The sequence below is a fragment of the Martes martes genome (assembly GCF_963455335.1).
Source record: "Martes martes genome assembly, chromosome: 13".
NCBI lineage: Eukaryota > Metazoa > Chordata > Mammalia > Carnivora > Mustelidae > Martes > Martes martes.
The window spans coordinates 37,174,726-37,199,938 of record NC_137901.1 but is presented as its reverse complement, the minus strand read 5'-3'; the positions used below and the strand labels follow the sequence as shown (position 1 = coordinate 37,199,938).

The window sequence follows — 25,213 nt, the reverse complement described above, 5'->3', positions numbered from 1 at the left end:
GGACCTAGTTTTGCATAAAACTAGAGTCATTGAAAGCTTAGAGATCAAAACCTACAACCATCATCCCTTTCTTTGAGGTGGGGAAACTGCGGCACAGAGAGGGTCTGTAACTTGCCAGGGTCAGACACTAGAAATGGGGGCCCCAGAGTTTAAAGTTTGACCCTGTGATTCCAGAGCCTACACTCTTTTTTTTTTTTTTTAAGATTTTATTTATTTATTTGACAGAGAGAGATCACAAGTAGGCAGAGAGGCAGGTAGAGAGAGGGGGGGAAGCAGGCTCCCTGCTGAGCAGAGAGCCCGATGCGGGGCTCGATCCCAGGACGCTGGGATCATGACCTGAGCCGAAAGCAGAGGCCTTAACCCACTGAGCCACCCAGGCGCCCCAGAGAGCCTACACTCTTAAAAGCATTATACTGCCTCTGAAATATCATGGCTACGGTCTTGTTTTATGTTCTTATCTCCTCCTCGCACTCTTCTGAACTGCAGTAAATTTTCACAAACCACATTCAAATTGCACAGCCTAGGGAGGGCCTAAAAGACTGCTGTGCCCTAATGGCTTGAAACAGAGCACATGTTCAATTTGAATGGTATTTGTTTTTTAAAATAGCAATAATTTTGAAGTTTATAAGTGGTCTCATGCATCCTTGCAACAGGTTCTTGGTGGGCGTTCCTCCCTCTTCTGTAAACTCATCAGTGCAGGAATCACTGACCCCCGAGCAGAAATGTGCATGAAGCCTGGCGTACTGAGCCCCCGATGAGTGGGATTACCAGTCTTGGATTTCTTAATCCTTTGATTCAAATCCTTCTCTGAGTAGACGGTCTGGGTGATTTCAGAGGGAAGAATATAATACGCCCCTCAGACAAAACCGGCACGTGTTTCAGCACGCTGTCCCCTGCTTCCCTCCCACGGGACTCTGCCAAGGACCGAAGGCTGCCTTTGTTGTCCCACCTGCAGCTGGGGAGCCAACCCTCCTGGTCCTTCCGTAAACAGCACTGAGCCCTTTCATAACCAGCATCAGATCATTTTTATTGCTTTCTAGCTATGCTGAAATACTAATTGGCTTTGCACTAAATTCCACAGGTTACTCTGATCATCCCTTTTCTCTCCAAAGGAATAATAACTTGGTGTTTGGCTTCTTAACCTCACAATAAAACTTGCATGGCCTCAAAAAGCAATGACTTAGCATTTATTCTCAGTTTTCATAAACAGAATATCACAGGTCACCCATGCACCTGTTTTTCTTCCCTTTGTCACTTGGTATGTTGGGCAGGAATAGAAAACAGTTTTGACTTTGAAGAATTTTCTAGACTCTCTTTGAATTGGGTGAACTAAAATATCAGCCAGTTCTGTCTTGCTCAGTCATTTTTTTTTTTTCCATTTGCCTGACACATAGAAGGTTCTCATTTAGAATTTGTTGAATTGATTTAAATTGAATCACTGCATGTCCATTTGGATCCAGGAAGATGCAATCCATAAGCTGATACATGGCTCTTCTTGACATTTCCTGTCACTTCTGTCCCTGAGGAGCCCCTGTATTATAGCTCAGGAAATAGTGTGGTGCCCTCCACAGTAGCTCCAAAAATAATTTCTTAAATAGCAGCTCCTATATAATGGACTCTTTTTTTTTTTTTTTTTTTAATGAAAGCTTTACTTAAATTCCCATTCATTCAGTCTCTCAACATGTATTTTAAGTCACTGTAAGAGGTTCTGGAGATACCTGGATTCTGGAGATACCGTGATTCAAGGAAGGTACAGTCTTGTGACAAAAAATGGCAGTAAATAGGCAGTAGCCGTCAAGTGAGGTACATGCTGTCAGGGTGTGTAGGAAGACCCCGTGAGCTGGTCTTACATGAGGGAAGAGTGAGATTGGACTGAGACTTGCTGAACAAGTAGAAGTTAGCCAGGTCAAGAGTAGGACAGGAGCGCCGCAAGCAGAAAGAGCAGAATGTTGACGTCAACAGAGAGCAAGCCTATTGAGTGAACGGCACGTTGTTCCGCGTCAGTGTTGAGATTGTAAGGCTGTGGAGGTGAGTGGGGCACTCGGATGAGTTGAGAGGCCGTCTCCATGTTGTGCTGCTGCAAAACACCCGCTACAAACTTAGCAGCATAAAACAGCACACGCGTATTGTCTTCTACCTGCTGAAGTCTGGGCCCCGCTTAGCTGTGTTCTGTGCCTTAACACAGGCAGCAGTTCAGGGGTCTGCTGGGGCTCTGGTCTAATAGAGGCTTAACCAGGGTGCGCTCTCTCGGGTTGTGGCCGTTGCTTTCAGGCTGCAGAACGGAGGCTTCAGTCCCTTGCTGGCAGCTGCTCTCAGTTCCCAAAGGCCACCTGCAGTTCCTCACCACGTGGGCTTTTCCAGCATTCAGGCTTCTTCAAGGCCAGCAGGAGGATTCTCGCTAGCAGGTACGCTAGCCAAGCAGAGTTCGATAGATGCCGTCATCATGAGAGTCACCTCCCGTCACCTGTGCCCTATTCTCTCAGAAGCTAGAGGCGAGGGACTGTACAAAGGTGGGAATACGAGGTGAAGCTCATTGGGGGGAAGGGGTCACCTTGGGTTCTGCTGGTCACAGAGGTTTGTACTTTAAAGGGGGCAGTTGGGAGTCATTAAAAAGTTTTAAGGACAAGTTTGCTGTTTAGTAATAGAGAATCCATGCAGGGTGTAGAGTTACAATCCAGAAGACTAGCTAAGAGGCTGTTAAAACAGACGATCCGGGGAGGAGGTTGGCCGAAGCGAAGGTCATCGGCCATGTGGGTTACGGAGACTTTCTAAGGAGATAGAGTTGATGAAATTTAACCATTGGATGTGAGAAGGGAAGCCAAGGGTAAGTGATGCACACGTTTCTGGCTTAATGGTTGGTTGGTGGAAGTAGCCGGGGCCAGGAGCCACGTGCCAAAGAGGAGAGTAGAGGACTGCGGGGGGGCTCAGCCCTGGTTCTCACCCCGCTGAGCTCCAACTGCACCATGGCCTCAGACCCTGACTGTCTGTCTATCTCTCCTGTTGGCAAGGGAGTCTGGGTGTGATGGTGTTCATGGAGCTCAGCTGACTGGCCACCATCAGGAAAACAACCTCAAACACTGGTCTTGACCATGGAGTCAGTAGGTCTGTATCTACACACTCAAGTCATTGTGTTCCCCCCAAATAGCCGTCTTAATTTGTAACCCTTTGGCTTAGAGGACTGCTGTATGCCGGGAGTGCGGGGACGCTGCGAGGTCACGCTGCGAGGTCACAGCGATGCCTGTGTGTTTGCCTTCTTGATAGTCTGGCTACGTTTGCTGGGCTGTGTCAGCCACGAGCTTTTCTCATTGCTGCAGGGAACAGGCAAGGGGGTGTTCGCCTAAATGGCTGGGATTCTGAGGTGATTGTTTTCATGGGAGTGAGGGAGTCTCACCATTTGTAGAGAGAAACTGCTCGGAGGACAATTTGAACTAAGATAATGATTGGTTAGCACCTCCTGTGTTTCAAAGCACACTTCATTGTCTACCGAGATCTGAGAGGTAAGAAAAGCCAGTTTATCACAAGAAACACACACACCACATTTAGGTAACTTTTCAAAGGTTTGATTTTTTTAATACTTGAGCCATTTGAAGAGGAGGAGTTCTTTTGTGTATTTTTCCCCACTATGAAAAATTCTCTGAAACCATAGTGACTCAAGCAGAGCCTGGAAAATACTGGAGAATCACATGATGGCTAAAAATAAGCACATCATCTCCAGCAGGGACAGTAACCAGGGCAGAAGTAACTCAGTTTTGTGAACGCTCACACTGGCTGGACACGCTCGGTCCCGCTTGCCCATCCCAGGGCCGGGCTTTGTGACTCGTCGGGGGGAAGGAGCGCCCCCAAGGCCCTGGGGCTCTGGTCAGGGTAAGCCACACCCTCCCCAGGCCCCTGACTCTCGGTGTAGCTCACAGGCATGCACTCCCGGGACAGAATCAGTTAGCAGACTGTGGGATGCCCCCGAGCAGTGAGTCAGGAGGGACACAGGCTGACTTGGAGCTATTTTCTTCAGCCTCCTCCCACCCCCAGAATCAATAGCAGATGCATTGATCAGAGCAGGGCCTTTTGCTACTGTTCAGATGGCAAAATGTGAGTTGTATGCAATGGCCAGGCGTCTGTGCCTGTTTTAGAGGGTACATGATAGGCTTGTCTCGGCTGGAGCATTGGAAAGGACTTACCAGAGAGAACACTATCTTGAGTGCTCCCTGCTCACACCCAGGAGAAAGCATACAGCGGCCGCCTCAGTGGCCACTCATCTGTTCTCCACACAGCCTGCAGCTCGCGACACTCCTGTGCTCAGCAGCCTGCACTGGCTCCCCTCTTCCCTCACAAGGAAAGCCCATGTCCTAAGTCCTAAGCCCAGCCTCGGAGGCCCTAATGATCTGTGCCCCGGGCTTCCTGGGCTCCGGCGCCCACCTGGCTCCTGGACAGATGAGGCAGGGCTTTTGCCTGAGTGCTTGGCTCCTGGCTGGCCGCAGGGCCGCCTCCCCCCCTCTCAGGTCCCTCACTTTCTCAAGGAGGCCCTGAAGTAAGGGTTACTTCTATAACTGGCACATCCCTTTCAGGGATCCCAGAAGTTGCGACTGTGGAGTTGTCATAAGAGATGTAGGCTTCTTTGAGGAATGGGACTTCTGAACCAGGCAAACCCCCCCACATGTGCCTCACGTCTGTGCTGGACTGCCACAGGACCCCCACCAGCAGTGAACACTTAACTGTCCTTCCGAGGGGGCCGGAGTCTAGTGAGGCCCATGGAAGGCTTGTGGGTCTGAGAGGAGTTGAGACTGGAGAGAGATGAGTGGTGGATGCTCCGGTTCCCTGGAGAGGGTCCTGCAAATAGCTGCTCACCCACCCCACCCCTGCACTGCTCACCCCTGCCCTCCTCTACCTTTCTCTTTTCCAGAGCCTTTACTTGCTAGTTTACTGTGTTATTAATTATCCAGTTCCCCCTGTTAGAATGTAAATTCCACCAAGACCAGCATCTTCTGTTTTGTTCACTGATGTATCCCAACTGCCTATAGCTTGCCAGGTACACAGTAGGGGCTCAGTAAACATGAGCTGCGTGAATGAATGAGTCAAAGTAATTTAAGAAGGAACACAGAGACTTTGGCTACAGCCTGCTGATTTTCAAGATAGAGAGTAAATGGAACAGGAGAACTTACACCTTAGTGCCCACTGGTGGTTTATGGATTAAAAATTTTTATAGAGATTTTCTTTTTTTTTTTTTAAAGATTTTATTTATTTATTTGACAGAGATCAAAAGTAGGCAGAGAGGCAAACAGAGAGAGGAGGAAGCAGGTCCCCCGCTGAGAGGAGAGCCCGATTTGGGGCTCAATCCCAGGACCCTGGGATCATGACCTGAGCTGAAGGCAGAGGCTTTAACCCACTGAGCCACCCAGGTGCCCCTCATAGAGATTTTCTTGACAACCAGTTGAATTTTCTTATGACTTTAACAGTTTCGTTTTTGCTAGTCTAGAAATGGGAAACCTGTGTACCTCATCATTAGTTGAATCACCTCTCATCTGCTGAGTAATAATAATGTAAGCTAACATTTATTGAGTACCTACTATGTGCCAGGCTCTTGTGTAAGAACTTTCCATGTATGAACCCATGTGTTGTTCCCAGCTCCAGGAAACAGGCACTGCCATTCCAGTCTTTAACATAAGTCCCGGCAGCAGCCCAAGTCACACCACTCAGCCAGTAGCAGAGCCAGGACTCCCGGCTATAGGTTCCCCCCTACACCACTCTCCCAGCTTAACCATTGCCTCCCTAAGGGCAGGATGAGGGATAGCCATTTCTAGTCCACTCCCACACAGTTGATGTGCTTCATGCCAGGCTTCAAGGTACTCAAAAAAGGAGCTGCCCACTTTTACAAGCTGACACTGAAGTAGCAAAAAGAACCCAACTTTGCCACTGGCCGCACTGGTGACAGAGCCTGAAGGGCCATGAACTAGTAATTTCCGAATCAAAGGGCCAGCCTCTTAATAATCCCATGAGTCGGAGCCTCCCGGAACCCCCGCTACTTGCTGCTCCTTTTGGACTGACCTCCGGCCACTGAGGTGCTTTTCTTTTTTCGCCCTCAGAGAACAGATGACAGAACCTACCAAGGGAAGGTATGGAGCCATTTTTGAAGGAAAGGATCAGCTCTTGAATTTGCAGTAATCATAATTGTGGGGACTACAGTGGGACCACTCTGGTGTCCATTTTGTCACTGAGGAGGAAATCCTCTTCCTGTGGGAATCAGCTCTTCTCCTCAGTCCAGCCTCATACTCTATCCCCAGCAGTGGCTTTATTTACTTTTATTTTAACCAAGTTCATTATCTCAGTTAAAAATTAAAATCTATTTGCCAAGGTAAAGGGAATAAGGACATGAGGTCAGTTCATCCACAAATAACTGATCAGTGTAGGTACAGTGTATCTTCTGTCAAGTTTTAGGTCTGTGGGAGTTTGTTTTGTTTTGTCTTTTAAAGGTTTTATTTACTCGGGGGGAGAGAGAGCACGAGCACCAGCAGGGGTGAGGGCAGAGGGAGAAGCTGAGCAGGGTACCGAAAGTGGGACTTGATCCTGGGACCCTGGGATCATGACCTGAGCCAAAGACAGATGCTTAACCCACTGAGCCACCCAGGCACCCAGGGTTTTGTTTCTGAGCTATAACTGACATTCAGCCTAACAGTTTCAGGTATACAACATGACTGAATATTTGTATAGACTGTAAAATGGTCACCATGATAAGTCTAGTCAACATCCATCACCGCACATAATCACAATTCTTTTCTTGTGATAAGAACTTTGAAGATCTACCCTTTAGCAACTCTCAAGCAGACAGTGTATCTGATGCCCCCAGACTTGTTTTATAACCAGAAGTCTCTGCCTTTTGACCACCATCACCCATTTCACCCACTCCCCAGCCCCCGCTGCTGTGGGGTTTTTACTTGAGGGAGAAGGACCTGGGGGTGGAATGTGCTCTCAGTGTAGAGAAGCAGCTGGGGATGATGACCAGAAGACTGGTGCTTCCTGAGTGTCTGTGTGTGTGTGTGTGTGTGTGTTGTGGGCACGCACACGTGCACGTGCGTGTGCACTTGTTTTTAATGTCTCTGTGGTTCTTGTCAACAGTATTAACGTCATATTTTTAGCTCCTCTGTTTATGATTTTGGCAGAAGGAATACAGCAGATTAAGTGAGAAGAATTTTTAAATTCCATCAGAGCTCCGGCCGTGAAGGATAAAGCCAAGTAAAGTGCTTTTCTTTGCTTTAGCGTTATGAATTCCTTGGGCCTCATATGCCCCAAATGTAGCATTTTCTATAAACTTTAAGCTACTAATTATTGACATTAGACACAGTGATACTGTGGCTTCACTAAGGCAGTGAATAAGGCCACTCGGTTTTGTTTTGTTTTTTTACAACTATGGTTAAAAATGTCTTAGAATCATATTTATACACCAAATCCTAAAGGCATTAATTAAGACACAACTGCTCAAAGACTAGCATTGTAAATCATGTCCATATCCAATGAGTAAAGGCAGAGAATTACAGGGACTTGTACAGAATTTATGTCTATTTTCCTCCTCTTCTGAAACTCCTTTTTCTTTTGAAAGGGAAAATTAGGGAGAGAGAGAAAAGCTTGAGGGAAAAACAATTCTTGTAAAACAGGGCTACCACTAATTATGTTTTCAGGACATCACAAGCAGCTTGAAAAAAAAAATTGTGGAATGGTTGATAGCTGCAAGGAAAAAAAATCTCTATCTGCATTATAGCTGAAGTGCTGCCTCCCTTTAAAAGCTCTTGTGTAAATGTTTTTCGTGGAAGCATCGTTGAGCCAGGAGGCATGGGAAGGCACAGAAGCAGAGTCACCCTGAATTGGGGCACGTTCCGGGCAGCAGGAAGGCAGCTACTGAGGACCCAGATCTCTCAAGGCAGGATCAGAGGCTACTAAGGACAGTATTGGGTCATTTCACAAAGTTGGAATATAAATGGCAGTTTACCTAAAAGTGACCTACCAATGTTAAATTTGCTGACACTGATCATTATAATTTTCTTGGCATTTCCTTATTCTAGCAGCCCAGCTAAATGGGAGACACCCCGGCACCCCAGAAGCTGGGTACTCTTCAAGAGTACGGTGGTTTGAAAGGAAGACCGTGAGACTTTTAAAGCAAATAAACAAAAACAGAGTACTTAGCGGTCTAAAGAGTGTGATCTACTTTAGGATACTGTTTAGTATCCTCTTTAGGATACTAAACTTTAGGATACTTTAGGATACTGTTTCCTCTCCTAAAAAGTAAACCATGAAATCTTTAAACAGAATGAATGAAAGACTTCATTTTCATTTTTGTAAGTTTTATGATTTGGTATTTCTCTATGTGATAGCCGGGAGGGGTAAATGACTTCCATATCAAATAGCAGCTCAAGGATTTAAAGAGCTCACTTTACATATTTTTGAAAAATGAGCTTTTACTTTAACCCTTTAATTGTGTAGTTTTTTTCTTTTTTTTTAACTTGGAACCTCTGAAGACACTAAACTCTTCCACGCATCTTTCCTGTTCTTTGATTTCTTCCTTCCTTCAGAAGTCTGTAAATGCACAGGTGGCTGGCCCTGCCCTCTCACGCCCTCCGTCCACAGACATTTCACTCCCTGTGTGATCACTTTCTTTCCAAACAACTGAATCAGAATTTCAAAACCCCTGACTTTAACTTTCAGACACTACTTACTTCATCTGTAGCTAAATTGTTCCAATTCATTTTCCATGCCTTTGTCCGGCCTGTGAGTGACCATCCAGGGCGTGGTGGGAGCGATTCTTCCATCCTGCATGTAACAAGTACAGGCGCCCGAGGGCAGACCCCACCCCCACCCCTGCCCTGCAGCAGAGGATGCCAAGTCTGATTTTCTTTGTTTTCATCTTTCACCTCTCTGAGAGATCCACCAGCTGTGTGCGTGCGTACCAGGTGACAGACGGGGACTCCGTGCCCCGAACGACCTGGACAGGATCCATGAAACACAGGGGGCATTTTAAGGCCAAGACCCAGACCCAAGGCGAAGTTGGGCTCTGCCTGGAGCAAGTGATGTGGTTCCTTGGGAAGAAGCTGCGCCTGGGACAGTGTCTGTCCCTGCAGCCACTCCGGCCTGTCCCCCAGAAGCTGTGCCGTGTCTGCTGGGGGCCCCTGTTCCTCTGCCCGCCAGCTTCCGTGTTTATTTATAATAAGTTCTCTTTTCTGGTTGGTATCGTGGTCTTGGGGGAGGCTTTGGCTTGTCTGTGAGCCTTCCTCTTTGACTTCATATCTAACATTTTAGGTTTTCTTCAAGCTGCCTTTGATGATGTTCTAGAAATATAACTCATGGGAACCTGGGTGGCTCAGTGGGTTAAAGCCTCTGCTTTCAGCTCAGGTCATGATCCCGGGGTCCTGGGATCGAGTCCCGCATCGGGCTCTCTGCTCAACAGGGAGCCTGCTTCCTCCTCTCTCTCTGCCTGCCTCCCTGCCTACTTGTGATCTCTGTCTGTCAAATAAATAAATAAAATCTTAGAAAAAAAAATTTTTTTAGAAATATAACTCATAATAGCTTTGTTTTACAAACAATCAGCTTCTGTTCCTTCCATGTTTTTCTTTCAAAATTTGCATGAGACTGGGTAAGGCAGGGTACAGGAGTGAGTGATGACCATACGTCCGCTACTGCACGTGGCCCCATCGTCACTGCTGACCTACCTGGGGAGAAGGGCCCAGCGTGGGTCAGCCACGCTCCTGGGGAGCCCCTCCTGCAGGGCTGTTTCCTTCAGGAGAGGCCGAGGAGAGTTGGCCCAGCACAAGCTAGCTTGCGCCTCTGTACTCAGAGTTAAACGTTTACAGTGACTTACAGTGATGTCCCTACTTGTACTTTGTCCTGATCCCAAGCGATAGCCAAAGGTAATCTTGAAACCAAGTAAGAGCTCACCTTGTGGGAGGCCGGTGATGTTTTCCTTGGGTTTCCTGCAAGTGTTGCCGGTGCGTGCTGTCATCGACTTTGACGTTGGCATCAGCTCCCCGAGCTGTCGCTGGTAGGTTTATCCTGGATGGCTCTCTCTCCTAGGAGTTCTTTTAATGTATTATAAAAGCTTGTATTGAGTGTTGCCTCTGGGTCAGGCACGGAAATTGGCCTTGGGAACATAAAATGGTAAACAAAACAGATGCAACTCCTACTCTGCCATGTTTAAGTCTCCTGGGAGAACAGGCCTAAGGCAAGGGCCACTGCGTTGCCGGGGACAGGTGCTGCGGCCTCCCAGAGCAGCAGCATCCAAGCTCAGACCTGAGATGTGGCGCTTAGTCACTCAGAGGAGGGGAACAGGAGTGATTCTGGCAGAGGGCTGCCAGCCTGAATCCTACTGTGTGGTCTGTAGTCAGGAACGCTGCCTCGTCCCTGAGAAAGTTAAGTGTGGCCTGGCCTGGCCATTCTGACTCCGCTGTCACTCCGTGAGACCCCATGAGCTCCCGAAGAGCAGGGATCTCTGGCACGACGTGCTTCGTGGTAGGCCTGGATAAGCATGTATTTAGTAAATAAGAGGTGTTGAACATTGTCTTGAAGCTGCTTTCTGTTGGACTTTATTGGTATTAAAATATGATATACTGCTTATAAAAAGGTCTGAAGTAACTTGATTTTCCAGAAGCTTTTTCCCCAGCGAGGCTGGCTGGTAGCTGCCCTCGGAGGAGGCCCTTGCCAGGTCAGCATGTCCTCCCCTGTGTCCTCTGCTGTTACCCACGTTGTTTTCTCTACCCTGTTGGCATGGCCTTTAGTGAGCCTGGCCAGTCGGCCACTAGAAGTGGTGCTCCAGAAGTATCTTCTGTGGGCTTCTGCGGAGATAGAGGATCCTTGCAGCCGTATGGGAATCACAAATGAACCAAAGCCTCAGCTCTCTGGAATCCTTGGGAAGGTCTTCTGCACGGGCAAGGTTTTCAGCTCTCTGAGGATTTACCTTCGGATACTCAAACTGTTTTAAGTCGATTCCCAATTTGATTTTCATGTTAAAATATAGTAGGCCTTTTCCTAGAAATTTTTAGAAGAAAATTCTTTTTTCCCTTGTCACAGATTTTAAAGGGTGTGATATTGCCAGTGCTTTCTGAGGGGGTGTATGATTTTGCCTTTATACCCAGGGACTCCAGGCACCTGAACTCCTGCGGTTTGCTACGTTATTGTTAGGAGATCAGTTGAAACTTGTAACTGCTGTCAGCACACTTGGCTTCATTAGCCCCTGCCTCTTTCTGATCTATTAGTACTGATAAACTGGGAAACTAGAAACCATAGAACCAGGTTGTATTTACTTGTTCATGTGTTTATTACAACATTTGTACCTTCAGAAAATATACGTTCAGCCAGGCATAATGCTAAGTACTGGGGTTACGAAGGTGAGGGACGCTGGTTCCCTGTGCTCCAAGAGCCTTCTGGAGAAGCAGGGGGTGCGGGAGCATGGTGGGGGATCAGGCCGAACACCTCCCCACCAGGCTGAGCTGCCACGTGGTGGAGACTAGGTGGGCCCCCGGTAATGGTGCTGCATTTCTTAATGCACGAAGTGTGTAAACGTTGTTGCACAGTTTTGGCTGCAGAGGCCGTGTTCTAGATTGTGTCTGCCATGTTCTAGATTGTGAGTGCCTATTAGGAGCTGAGCTTCCAGTGGGCAAGATCTTACCTGATATCAGTGACCACTCCCCCCAAATTTCTATCATTAGTAGTGGTGCTGTTGAATCACTTGATTAAGGTGCTGATTCGCAGACCTTCCCATTGTAAAGGCAAAGGCCTTTACAATATCTTTTTCCATTATAGAAAGTAAAGTTTAGGACAATACCTTGACATGCGTGAATGCCTTATTCCCCCAAAACTTCTCACTTAATGTTTTAGAGTCAGTGAGCCTTTCCTGGACCAGTTACCTTTGTTGCAAAGTTGGGATTTTTCCAGTTCTAACATTTCTTCTGCATTGGCTAGCTGTCTGTGTTCCAGAAATATTTGCCCTTACCCCTCCTTCTCCTCATTCTCAACTAGATTTTTATTTATTGAATGCATTACAGTCCATTAAGAGCCATTATTCTTTTGATATATAAAACTGCCCCGAGTGTGGCTAAGTTGGAGACATTTTCCCACTGGCCCCTGTGCCTGTTCACATTAGACCGTGAGCACATCCTTGCTTCCTGACACAAGAAGGTGTCCCACCTTGTCCCTTCCCTGCCCCTCCCTTGGAATCCGCCCCCTCTCAAGAAGCTCTCTCAGTCTCAGTAAAACTCAGACACCAGGCCGTATGGTACAGGGGCACGCGCTGCTCCGGAGAGGTCATGGCTCCCAGATGCTGTCAAGTGGTTGAACCTAGGAAATAGGACAAAAATAGGCCCTTGTACTGAAGTTTTTCTAAAGTGTTAATCTATCATAAGCTCTTTTTTCTTGTTCATTAGAAACTCCATTATGGTGGTGCTTCAAGGTTATCTAAGAACATTTCCTCTTAAAAAAAAAAAATCTTAAAATCTCTTAGTACGAGTCGTTCTTATCTCTCCATAGGGAGAAAGGACAACTTAATCTCATACTGAAAGGAAAAAGTGCTCAGAAATATTAAATAATTTTCCCAAGTGGACACTGTCTTTGTACTTTGTGTACTTTTTCCTTTTTTAAAAGATTTTATTTATTTGAGGGAGAGAGAGAGCATGAATGGGGGCAGAAGGAGAGGGAGAAGCAGGCTCCCCACTGAGCAGAAAGCTCAACACTGGGCTCGATCCTGGGACCCTGGGATCATGACCTGAGCCAAAGACAGATGCTTAACCCACAGCCACTCTGGCGCCCCTGTGTGCACTTTCTCTCAGTGTGTGTGTGCTACTCCTGTGATCGGAAGGATCATTGGGGCTACCTTCTATACTTTCTTGTAAACTTTTATATTGTACATTTGTGATCTAAAAAGCATCCTTAATGTTGCCAATATTTGTAATCTGTTCTGTTTACTTTCAGGTGCGGCTAAATCCAGTCCAGCATCTAAGCCAGGATCCACACCTTCTCGTCCCTCATCAGCCAAAAGGGCTTCGTCCAGCAGCTCAGCATCCAAATCTGATAAAGATTTAGAAACACAGGTCATACAGCTTAATGAACAGGTAACTCATCAGCCCTGGCTGGGTCTCTGAGAGGGGAGGGAGGGAGCAAACACCTATAGGTCTGAGGTAAGGGAGTGGGGGCAGTAGTTTCAAGCAACTAGGGATTAAAGAAATAGTTCAGGCAGATAAAATCAGTGGCCCGCTAGGAACAAAAGATGTTAGTCAGAAATCAGAGTAGTACATTGATACAGAAGGACTCAGCCTCACGTAAATGCAGGTCCACAGGCCAACATCTCTCTCCCCACCCCCACCCCCCCACACACACCACCTCAAGGCCCAGCCACCAGCTCCAGGCTAGACCACGGCCTCTCTGCCCACTTCCGGCCAGTCTAGAGACCATCCACTCCTTCTCCTTCCTTTATATGGCAGCAGCTATTTGTCAAGCCTGTCCTCTGGGCCAGACCCCATGCTTGGTGCTAAGAACGTAATGGGTAGTGAGAGAGAGACCTTAGACCTCCCCTTCCCTCGTAGGACTTAGAGCAGTTGTCTGAGGTGGGCGATTATGCCAGCAAAGTGAACACAGAACACTTCCCACAACAGTAGAAGTTGGATGCCACAGAAGCACCAAGCCCAATACTCAGGGGTTAGAAAGGCCCCAGTTGTGTTTTAAGCTGAAAAATGTTCTTTTTTGTCTAAATCTAGCTCTCCTATCATTGAAATTTTCAATAGAAAAGTTTAGGTATGATGTCTACCTACCAGTAGCTAATTTTGCCTAGGATTAGATGTAGTCGAAAGGTAATCAAACCACTGGGAGCACAAGGCCGCCTGCAGAAGACACCTTCCCCGACCTGAATGAGGAGAGTGTCCTTTATCCTGGCTGCTCCCACCACTGGGAGAGGAGCCTTTATTCATGGTTCTTAGGCTGTTCCCAGAGAGTGGCCAGGCCATTCCTGGCGATTAATCTGATTCCTGATGAGCCAACAAGAGTCTGGAAACAGTTTTGAGATAACTGTATATTTGCAATCAGGAGTCTAGTTTGAAAGCAGGAGTTGCTTAGGCGTGTCTTTACAATTCTGATCACTTTAATGAAAATGGTGAACCCCAGAGTCATCCAGTGGGTAAGACTTTGATTTGGAAACTGTGGAATGTTCCAGCTACCTGCTGATTCTCAGTTTGAGCCCATACGGAATTTCCAGTAGTAGGTTCTTCTCAAATAAAAGGCTGGTGGGACAGCCTCAGTGAGCCGTGGGCCACATGCCCAAGGCTCCGAGCAGATCCGAACAGACCTAGAGAGAATCAGGCGTGGGTCTCTGATGCTTTAGATTTATAACCCTTTCTCCTTAGGAACCCAAGTTCTTTTGGTATCTTTATTACCTCTCATTCTGTCACGATCTCTCTCCTCCCCATGGCCTCCCTCTACCACACCCAAGTTTCCAACTTTCCAACCCAAAGTATAACAACATGGAAACCTCAAGATCCTTCCTGCCCCTCTCCCACTTGGCCTTAGCCAGACAGACCCCCTTCCTCTCCTTGGGGCTGGCTCTGTGCTCCCATTAGCTGTCCAGTTACTCAAAGAGCCTCCCAACCCCCAGAGACCCAGAACTCATCTTCTCGTCCAAAAACGTCACTCTAGAGGGGAGAGGGAGAAGAGCGAGAGGAGCTTTCCAGTGGTCTTATAATTCCTTTGTTACTTCCAAAGGGCTTCACTGCCCCCGCCTGCCCCCATGCTCACCAAGGAGGGGTATGTCCATTCGCCTCCCTCACCCCCACGCAGCCCTTTAGAGGGAAGGTCACACGCCCTAAATTGTGAGCATTCTTCCAACTGTGCACTGAGCACTGACTCCGGATCCATAGCCCTGTTTCTGTGTTCTCCCTCCGTTTTCCATCCCGGTAGCCTGCAGGGGGTCCTTGCCGATGCTGGCGGGGAGCCACAGGGTGTCACTGTGCTAGGACGGAGGACTCTGGGATGAGGACGGGCTGGGTGGAGATGCCTCGGCTGAAGAGTGAATTACAGTCGTAATAGAGGAAGTGATGAGTGCCATAAACTTGGAAGAATTCTCATTTACTTGGCCTCCTGCCTATATTGAGGCGGTCTCCCATGACACTTCCAGTAACAGAAGCGAATCAAAAGACAGAGGGGAGGGGCACCTGGGTGGCTGGGTCCGTTGAGCGCCCGACTCTCGCTTTCAGCTCAGGTCTTGATCTCAAGGTGGTGAGACGGAGCCCTGCACTGGGCTTCCTGCTGGGCATGGAGCCTGCTCAAGATCCTCCCTCCCCCTCCTCCCGCATCCCTGCTCACTCTCTTTCTCTCTTAAAAAGTGGGAGAAGATGACATAATTAAAATCCTGAGGGCTGTGTGTGGAGCGCGGGTCAGCAGACAGGCATTGGCGGGGGGGTGCACTGCCATGCTCAGGGACCCCTCGGGCTGGAGAGTGGGCGCTGGTTGGCCCCGGGCAGACACGGGGCCGTGGGCAACAGGACTGGGAGGACCCATGCTGTGCGGACGCTGAGAGGGAGGGGAGAGAATTGAGGGGAGAGGACTTGCCCTTCTTGTCTCTTCTTCTTGACATACTCCGGGGTCTGTCCCCAGCGTCCCTTCCACCACTTTGGCCTCTGCGGCAATACCTCAGGTTCGGCCTGATATCAGCTTCCGGGACTGTGACTGTGAACGTGGACTTTTCTTGGCCACTTCACCTGTCCTCATACACTCCAGCCCCTGTTGGTTTTTACTGGGGATGTTCACAGCTGTGCCTCTGTTCGCCGGCATATCTGGAGAACCACCAGAGGCCAGCCTGGGCTGGACGTTTCTCCAGAAGCCTCAGCCCCTGTATGCTGTACAGACCACAGCACTCTTGAGAGGCAGCAAACCTGGTTTCCATGGGTTGGATGCATCCAGAGACCCTCCTTGCCTCGTCCGGGGAGAGCTGGCAGACTCAGACACCTGAAGTGCCACGATCTATCTGCTGTCACCACCACAGGCTGCAGAGGGACCCTGTGGCCAAGCCTCAGGAAGGGGTTGGTTTGTTTTACAATAAGGAACGATTTCTGGAATAAGGGAAGTTTTCTTCTTCCTCTACTTAAGGCTGCTGGTTGCCTTCAGGTTTTACAAATAACCCAACCATCTTATCAGAAATAAGAGGGAAAGCTAGTGAGAGGCTCAGCGGCCTCGAGAGCCGCATGTGAGGGGGTCTTCGAGGTGAGCTCTGAGGGGCCATATTGCTGAGTCTTGGGCCCAGTGTGCAGGAAGGGGACAGATGGATCGGTAATTCCAGCCAGATCAATAGCATGTACAAAAGCCCAGAATTATTAGAGAAGAAAATTTCCCCTTCCAAAGGTAATTTTTGGAAACTGTGTTAGGGTGATTTTAGTACACTGAATGAGACTTCACCTGAGGAGGAGCACGAGAGATTTAATTTACCTCCTAGAGGATATTGTCTGTATAAATCTAAATGCACAGGGGCTTTAAAAAAAAAAAAAAAGAAAGAAAGAAGAAAAGGATTCCCAGGAAGCAGGCGCGGGGTGACGGTTTGGGCCCCTGTGTAGCTGATGTGCCCACTTAGAATTGGACACCCAGTCTGTTGACGCCACTGTCCGTGTTCTTTCAGCCCAGGTGTGGCCTCCTTCCTCCATCATCTCTGTCACCACTGTGAGAGGCCGCACAGCCCCAGTGGAAGGTTCTGGAATCAGCATCTGGGGGAAAAGAGGGAATGAAGGGCTGTTTTGCTGAGAGCACAGGGCTTCCTTATCTTCCTCTTCCCCCTGCACTCCCTGCAGTGTCCCCGGAGCCAGAATCAGAGGACTTAAACCCGATCCACTCAGCCAGGCTCTCCGTCTCACCCAGTTGTCCTTGCGTAACTGGGACCCCGTTTCTCCATAGAAAGCATCTGTCTAGGATGCTCAGGGACATTTATGAAGGGCTCCAAAACGAAGGGTGGCTCTTCTGAAGAAAGGAGGGTCCTCAAGATACATCTAAACTAACCACAGCGGCAGCCTCTCGGCCCTGCCTCCCCTCCCTCCAGAGGACGAGCAGGGTAGGAGAAGGATGTGCTCTAGCCCGTGTTAGCAGGCAAGGAGGAAAACTTGCTTGGAGCCCGGATGCCACCGTGTTGAGCAGAACAATCCGTCCGACAGTGGTTATGAACATCAGTTGGCAGAGGGGACGACTGGCGTGTTGGCGAAGTTGACATCATGGCCGAGGCTCGAGCTCCGTTGCACATCTGTTGTTTCCCGTCTGTATAGGCAGGCGTAGTTGCTCACGTTTCTTATACTGTTTTGGGGGTTTTCTTTCCTTCTACCCCCACTCCCTTGCAGGTACATTCATTAAAACTTGCCCTCGAAGGTGTGGAAAAGGAGAGAGATTTCTACTTTGGCAAGTTGAGAGAGATTGAGCTACTCTGCCAAGAACACGGGCAGGAAAATGATGACCTCGTGCAGCGACTAATGGAAGTCCTCTATGCTTCAGAAGAACATGTAAGTGTGAGGGGAGCCCTTGACTCCTGCGTTCTAAAGCGATGTCGTTGGTCAGGGCGCAGCGATCAGTGGGCCTGCAGATGCCCTGGGATCTCGGAGAATTAGGAATCCGTGCATTGGTTATTCCCAGAGGAATAAGTATCACTATCATCGCAATCTGTTGACCCACGTATATTCGTGAATTCATCTGGGAAGGGATGAGTGGCCAGGGCTGGGGGGAGAGGAGGAGGACTGACTGAGAAAAATAGGTTGATGCAGCCAGGTACCAAGTGGTGTTCAGCTCTGAGCAGCGGAGCAGCAAGAATGTGTGTAAGATTCTTCCTGACAGAACAGAGTATGGTTAGAGGAAGAATTCGTCTGAATGTTTTTCCCATCCCCATCAGCTTCACAACTGCCTGTTTTTATTGCAGCGCTGGTTGTCTTGGTTCCTCATTGGCAGTGCAGACCAGCGCTACACAACAGCCCTTAGCTGAAAAATATTTTTAGAAGGCCTCCTCTGGGGGTGTCTGGCTCACTCAGTCGGAAGAGCAGGCAACTCTTGATCTCAGGGTCATGAGTGCAAGTCCCATGTTGGGCATAGAGATTATGTAAATCTTCAAAAACAAAAATTTAAAAAAAAAGAAAAAGAAAGAAAGAAAGACGGCCTCCTCTCTGGGGAGGACCTGACTAGCAGGGCTTCTCCTCGGGAGGGGGAGGGGGAGAGGTGGGAGGGGGAATCCCAGCATGTGGATTCCATCCTGGTGATGGAAAGCAGGTGTGAGGAACAGCAGAGGAACAAGACTCAAGGGCAGGAAGGGGAGCGTGGGAGAGATGAGTGAGGGGCCCGGGCAGCAAGGCAGGAGCGGGAGCCTGACCGAGAGCCCCCCCCCACCGTGGAAGGTGTGAAAGAGGGGTCTGGGCTGGGGTTTCGAGCTCTTCCCTAGGCCGGGCTGCAGCTGGTGGAAGCGCCTGAGGCCGTTGAACCTGGACACGCGGGGCCCCTCCCAGGGCTCTGCGGGTGAGTTGTGTTTGTCACTTCCACCCACTGGAAACAAGTCACCGGCAAGTTTACTTTAGGACTTATTCCAGCCCAGTACCAGGCAAATGTTTACTCCTTGTAAGATCTGAAATCCTAGAGATGAGATTTTCTAAAACAGCCCAGGGTTTGAGGCCTCCCCGCTACCTTTTTCATTCCCTTCCCCTGGCCCAGATTTTGTTTTGTTTTGTTTTGTTGTGAAGCTTCTTTCTCAGTTATCATTGGCTCAGACTGTAGATCTTGAAGCCCTGAGAAGCTTCCTGTCCAGGTCCCAGAGGCAGAGATGGCTTCACAAAATACAGTTCTCAATGTTTTCAGATCCGATGGCAGAAACTCACTGATTTCTAGTGTGCTAGCACCAGCCTGAGTGCTTGTGGCCCGAGTGCTTGCTTGCTTGTTAGAGGGTAAAGCCAACCGGTCTCCATGGCGCCACCCTCTGAAGGACCAGACCCACTGACAGAGGAAGGCATCGGGCAGCATCAGCACGTCCCAGCCCTGTGCTGTGGGCAGGAGGAGAACCCTTCCGATAGCCACCTCACTCCTGGTCTTGTCCCAAGAGGGAGTTCTTGTGCCAGGACCTGCCCAGGTGCCCTCCAAGCTCAGAGCCGACGTGGATCCCTGAGCTCTGGCTCACAGCCAGCAGGGCCGGCCCTGGGCAAGAGCTCCTGACTTCTGAGTGTGACCTCGGGGGATTCCTCCCCGTGCCTGTTGTTCGGTTAAACACAGACGCGCCCTAAGTTGCGTTTCAGGGACAGGTGTTTGCCGGAGAGGCTTCTTCTCCAAGTCTTTATTTGGTGATGGCTGGTCTTTGATTCTTGGGAGTCAAACAATCCTAGAATAGAATGTTTGGAAGATGTGGAAATCCAGATGGGAGTTTGCGTACAGAAGTAAACAGGGGCGGTTCAGTTCACGGTTGTAGAAACCTAATGGAAGTTTCCAAAGCAGATCACCAGACAGCCGTCTCGTGCCCCTCTTTATCATCTTCAGGATCTTTTTCCCTTCAGGGCCACAGGTATCTGGACTTAGTCATTGCTTAGCTGCTGCTGTGTCCGTCTGTCAGCTGAGGTGCGCCTGCTTATATAAACAGGCACTTAATTCCCAAGGCACTGTCACAAAAGTCACTGTTGAGTGACCTAAAGATTGCTCTCCACGCAACCGAGAGCTCTGGGGAAGAGCCTGTGTTTCTGTCACTGGACTAAGGCTTGGGTGGACAGAAAGGGGACAGCCACTACCTCAGCGAGGGGCCACTGACTGGACTATGTCAGGTATGACCCATGCGGTAAGAGAGAGATAAACTTGTGTGGCGAGCATATGACGACAGCCCGGAGTGACAGATACTCCAGAGAAGAGGACATTTGGGGTGGGTGTGAAGAATGACTGGGAAAAGCAGCTGCACAGAGCTAGGGAAGGGAGAGGATTGTGCAGGCAGAGGAAACCGGGTGGGCACAGCCCTGAGCCAAGAATGGCCAGATGTGGCCAGTGTGAGCGGGGCACATGAGCCTCCTGAGTGCCCCCACCCCCATCGAGGAAGTCAGGAGCCACCGTTGACCATCCTCCTTCCTTTGTCCCATTTTCCAAGAGCCTTCCCACAAGCTTCCAACTTGCTTCTCTTTCCACTGAGATTATGAGAATGAGGAACTCTAACAGGCTCGCTCACAGCCAAACCTTGAGAAAGCTCTGATGATAGGCAAACACTAGAATTTAGCCCATAGTGCTCCAGGGCATTGTCTGGCATAGGTTTTGCCTGGCTTCCACTTCCATGCGGGTTTCCGTTGTTCCTTTTCATGTAGGGCATCGGAAAATTTCTCTTCCTGGGAGCTTACCTAGCCTGGTGTGAGCTGGGAGCACTTGGCTGTGATACATAGTCCAACCGCCTCAGCCTTCCATATCTGTTCTGCAGACCTTCACACCGCCTTAACCTGCACCCCTAGCATTAGCAATCCCTTGATAAGCTGGGAGGTTTGTACTTTATCCTGGTAAGAGTCTGGAGTCCACAGTTCCTGCAGGCAGATGACGTCACAGTGAGAGCTGCCCTTGGCCCGCTGCAGACTGCAGTGCCCCTGGCTTGACAAGTAGGCAGGGGAGACCGGTGGTGAGGTCTGATCTCTTGGGTTCCTGGTCCCACAGCTTGTTACAGGCCCATGGTATGGTATCCAAGTCTTTGACTTTCAGTCCTGGGTTAACCCCATTATCCCGCAGTTAACTCCCAACTGTGCTGTAAGTAAACGTGATCTTCTGTAAACTGTCAGATCTTCAGGTCTAAGATCTCCCGTACACCCTGACACACACTAAACAAGCAAGGAACGCACACTTGCAACCTGCTGCATTCCTAGCAGGAAGAAAGGCAGGTACCCCACTAGCAGTACAGAGTTAGAGTGATGGATGAAATAGCATCCCTGACCCCACTCAGGGCTGCAGTGCGTAGCCTGACCGAAGCCGAGCCAGGAGCCAGGATGTGAAGCTGAGAGGAGTAGTTGACGCTGGGGAGAGGGTAGGGGAGCAGCATCAGGAAGGAACATGTAGCAGAACGGACGCCGGGGAGTTCCCAGGCTCCCACTCCTGGTAAAGACCCATGACAATTAAACTTACTTTTCGCCCCTAGACAAGAGGGAGAACACTCACTGGGAGAGGACAGTGACTTTTGCGGTCTTGTACTATGCCCACAGATACTCCCCTGCTCCCCTAGGAATGCCACTGTCAGTTGAGGTGCTCTCTTTTGGAGCAGCGAGGACCACCCTCATCCTTCATGCAAGGCTGTAGGCCAGGCTGCTGCTTCGGAGGCTGCACTGAGGGCCCAGGGGGTGTGGGGCAGGGGGGACATTCTGAGGCCAGAATCAAATACGGTTAAGCCATGAAGGAGTGGAGGCCCCAAAGACAGCAGAGTGTGGGCAGAGCAGGATCTTGGGCCTTGGCACATCGCGGTGGAGTAGTTCTGGGGGATGGGAAGAGGGATGGTCCTAGGCATGGGGAGAGCTGACTGTTACTAAACATTATGCCTCTGGACCCCAAGCTGGTAAGGGTTAGGGCTAGATTGGAACCAGGGTCTTCAGTGTGATGTTCCTTTCTGCTGTTGTCACAGAAAAGGTTACATTTTTAAAATCTTTTCACTTCTAGAATATATTTCAAAGAGTTCTCCCACCATGAAATATTTGCAGCTCACAATAGGTGTTATGAACAGCCCCATATTGTAGGCACCTTACCTTCTTGAATTCCTTGACTCCTCCGTTGAATTCAGGGACTCCACTGACTCGCTGATCAGTGAAGCTCTTGGGAAACTGTTAAATGGGTGCCCCTGTTACAATTCTCCATTGTAGAGATGGGGAAACTAAGGCACATGGCGGTTGAGTAACATGCTCACCTGTTCCTGCGTCCTCAGGGATTTCACAACCTGTACCAAGTTGGGAAGCAAGGTGTGACACAGATGGGTGAGGTCCCATCCCTGACCTGAGTAACCTGAGGCCACCATGTTGGAGACACACGAGCTTCCATGCCCGAGTTTTGTAGCCAAGGAGGAAACCAAGTGCTGCCGGCCCAGGGAAAGCAAGCAACGGGGCTCAGGGGAGAAGACCCTACCGTGGTTAGGGGGCTGGGCTTGCCCGGGGCTATAGAGCATAGACCTGGCAGGAAGGCGGGTGGGGGACTGGGGTTGAGAAAGGAGTGAGTGTGGCCGGTGTGAGGCCGCCAGCACTCCTGTGGGTCCCGCGTGCGTTCCTGAGGGAGCAGTGGCCCTGCTGCGGAGCTGCACTCCCTTGGCTCAGGTGATAAGAGCTGCTTGCTTCCTGTGTCAGAACATCACAGAAGTTGCAGATGCAGCCAGCCAGGGCTGATGTTCCCTGGAGCAGTGCTCATGGGGGTTAGACGAATGAATGAAAGGGTTCTAGAACACCTCCGCCCTCCAGGTCCTGTCCCTGAAGTACTTAGGTACCCAAAGCAGACATCCCAAAGTCCTTGAACCATGGCTGCGGAACCCCCTACCACCCTCCCTTGCCTTACCACTCCGATGGATGGGGTCATCTCCGCAGCCGAGGAGTATCCGATCTCCCACAGGGTTGGTTTCAGTAAGAAGAGTGACAGGGCAGGAAAGGAAGCCAAAGCGTTGCATCGCCTGCCGGCAGGGTGGGGCTGACCCTCCGCCACCCGCAGTGGCCCAGGGCTCTGCCTTTTCACAGCAGGTTCTCCCGGGTGGTCATGATGCTTTGGAGGCCATGCCTTTGGTTGACTCTTTCACGAGGGTAGGAAAGTAGAAATGTGTCCCATGAAGAAACGTTAGATGCATCACACCTGACCGCTATGTTCTAGAATGACGAGTCCTTGGAGCGGGGAAGCAGCGATATCTGGGGGTGCATTGGCTCAGGGAGCGGGAGAGCCTTGGCTGGCAAGGGGGGCCTCGCATACGCTCTCTGGGGAGGGGGGGCTCTGGACGCTGCGGGGCCTCCAACCCAGTCTGTAGTTCCAGCTGAAACCTCTCCCCCTGTCTGGCAGGAGGGCCACCCGGAAGAGGCCGAGGCCGAGGACCAAGTCCATGACCAGCAGCCCCAGCAGCAGGAAGAGTACTGAAGCGTCCTGGCCCCTTGAGCCTTCAGCTGTGCGTGGGAACTTTTCTTCTGGAGAAACGTGTGGCCTCAAGCTCAACAGAAACCAGTCGTTCCCAGTCTGCCGTTAACATCAACGCACTGTCGCATCCGCCAGCCACCGCGCTCGGTTCCCATTTCCTTTGCCAAGACCTGTTAGCAGCCGGCCGTTGGGCGGCCTGAGAGGTCACGGGGTCACATACCTACCACTTCACCACTTGGCTGCTTGGGATTGATTCTGCTCTTCTCATTTCTTTCCGGAACAACTCTCCCCTCCACCCCACCACCACCCCCTTTTTATCCTGGTGTGAAACAATGGTAATTTGATATATGGTATTTATATTGGCATTTCTCAACCAGTGTCACTAGATGTCACACATTCGTGGTGCTTTGATGTTTGCAAGTCTAACCTCTGAACGTAAATTTGGTCAAATGATAAATTGGAGCAAAGGGAAAGAGATCCTTGATATGAAAGCCATAAGGACAGTGACTTGTTTTATAGGGAAAAAGTTTCCCCCTTGACTCCCAACGCTAAAGGGAAAAAAACAAAATGGAATCAAAACTAGGACTTCAGGGCCCAGCAGTATTTCTCCCTGAGCACGGCAGACGGCCACACAGTTAGTTTCAAAAGACATTCACTCGAGGACACCCCCATTCCCACTTCACCCTCCGACTGCTTGCCCTCCCCTCCCCCACCCGGGTTCTCATGCTTTTTTCTTTCTCAGGGTCCTCTTTGGTGGGCAGCCACTCTCCCCAAAAGCTGTCATCAGTTACCTACAGTCCAGAGGGGGTCTGCGTAGGTGCAGGTCCTCCTGCCTCTCTCTGGCTTTCAGCCCAAAGCCTGTCCTCCGTGCTAGGGGACTCCTCCTCCAGAATGACTTCAGGGTGTGCGCCCCTGAGGGGCAGGGCTCTGCGTCGTGCTGCACGCTCGCTGCCAAGTGAAGACCTTCTTACTAGGAGCATCATTCCAAGGGAGACTCCGGATTCTGAAGTCTGGTGTTGACACTGGAATGACAGCACAGAAAAAAATCTATGACTCCCCATACCTTCGGGAATAAGGAATTTCCCTCGTTAATACTCCGGCCCTCCTTGTCATTGATAACCGCGGCAATTCATAAATAGAGGAAACATTAATGAATTAAAAGCATTCCTTATTTTTTTAACTAATATTTGCACATTTTCTTAGTATCTTTCCAAATCTTTGCCTCTCTTATTCCTCTGACAGATGGTATCCCTTCCTGGATCATTCATTTCACTTGGTTTCCTAACTTTAGATGTACTTCACTTGTTATTTGACTTAGCAGGTGCAAGAACAACAAACAAGTGTGCCCGCCCCACTTGCCTCTTAACTGAAAAGCTTAAAATAAATTTCTGAAATATGTATCCGAAAGCTTTGACATTTCTTTATTAATTGATGGAATACTAATTCTAAATTCTAGCATTGGAGCTTGCCACCAAAAGAAGTCTTCCCAAAATCTCTCGCAGCAAAGTGGTATTTGAGTTACCAGTGAACACGATGGCTTGTATTTGTGAGGTTATTACAACGCACTGTGCATAACTGGACAGATGTTCTGTGGTGTTTGGTTTCCCTTCCTTCTCTCTCCCGCCTGCTCTGCGCAGCGGCGGTAGCTCCCTTCTCTCAGGCTGGACAGCCTGGCTCTCGGCAGTGACATCCTCCCATACCTGGGTACAGGTAGTGGTTGTGCTATGCTCGGCCGCATGCTTACCGGTGTGGTCCCTCCCGGCCGTTTGTATGGACCTTCCTTTTGTAAAAAATCACTCTTGTAAAGAGGCACAATAAATAATTCCATGCGGAGCATGCTTCCGTGGTTGCTAGGCAGGGACATCTCAGTGATGCTCAGTGCCTGGTGGACTGTGGCCGGAATTGCCGGCATGGGGGTGGGTGTGATGATGGCGGAAGTTGCCTCAGTCTCGCGGGGGACAGCTGCTCTGCCTCCCCCTGGTGCCCCAGCCTTGTCAGCTAGGAAACCTACTGGCCAGATACCTTCCCTTTCCCAGGTGGTCGTCCTTGATTCTCCATCCCAGGTCTTAGAGAAGAGTTCCACATCCCTCTTTCTGTCCGCATCTGACCCCTCTTCCATCGTGCCGGGTGGCGTGTGACATCATGGATATTTGGG

At 49.7% G+C, this 25,213-nt stretch overlaps 1 protein-coding gene across 4 annotated transcripts in view; it reads left to right on the top strand.

The window, feature by feature from the left end:
* Positions 1 to 24,458, top strand: part of MAPRE2 (microtubule associated protein RP/EB family member 2) — a 159,830-nt gene extending 135,372 nt beyond the window's left edge. For all 4 annotated transcript variants that reach the window (XM_080821685.1, XM_080821686.1, XM_080821684.1 and 1 more), the window contains 3 exons: positions 12,940 to 13,079; positions 17,331 to 17,489; positions 22,987 to 24,458. In XM_080821685.1, coding sequence (XP_080677811.1) covers positions 12,940 to 13,079; positions 17,331 to 17,489; positions 22,987 to 23,061 — 374 coding nt within the window. In that variant the 3' untranslated portion in view covers positions 23,062 to 24,458. The remainder of the gene's footprint in view (positions 1 to 12,939; positions 13,080 to 17,330; positions 17,490 to 22,986) is intronic.
* Positions 24,459 to 25,213: the final 755 nt, after the last annotated feature.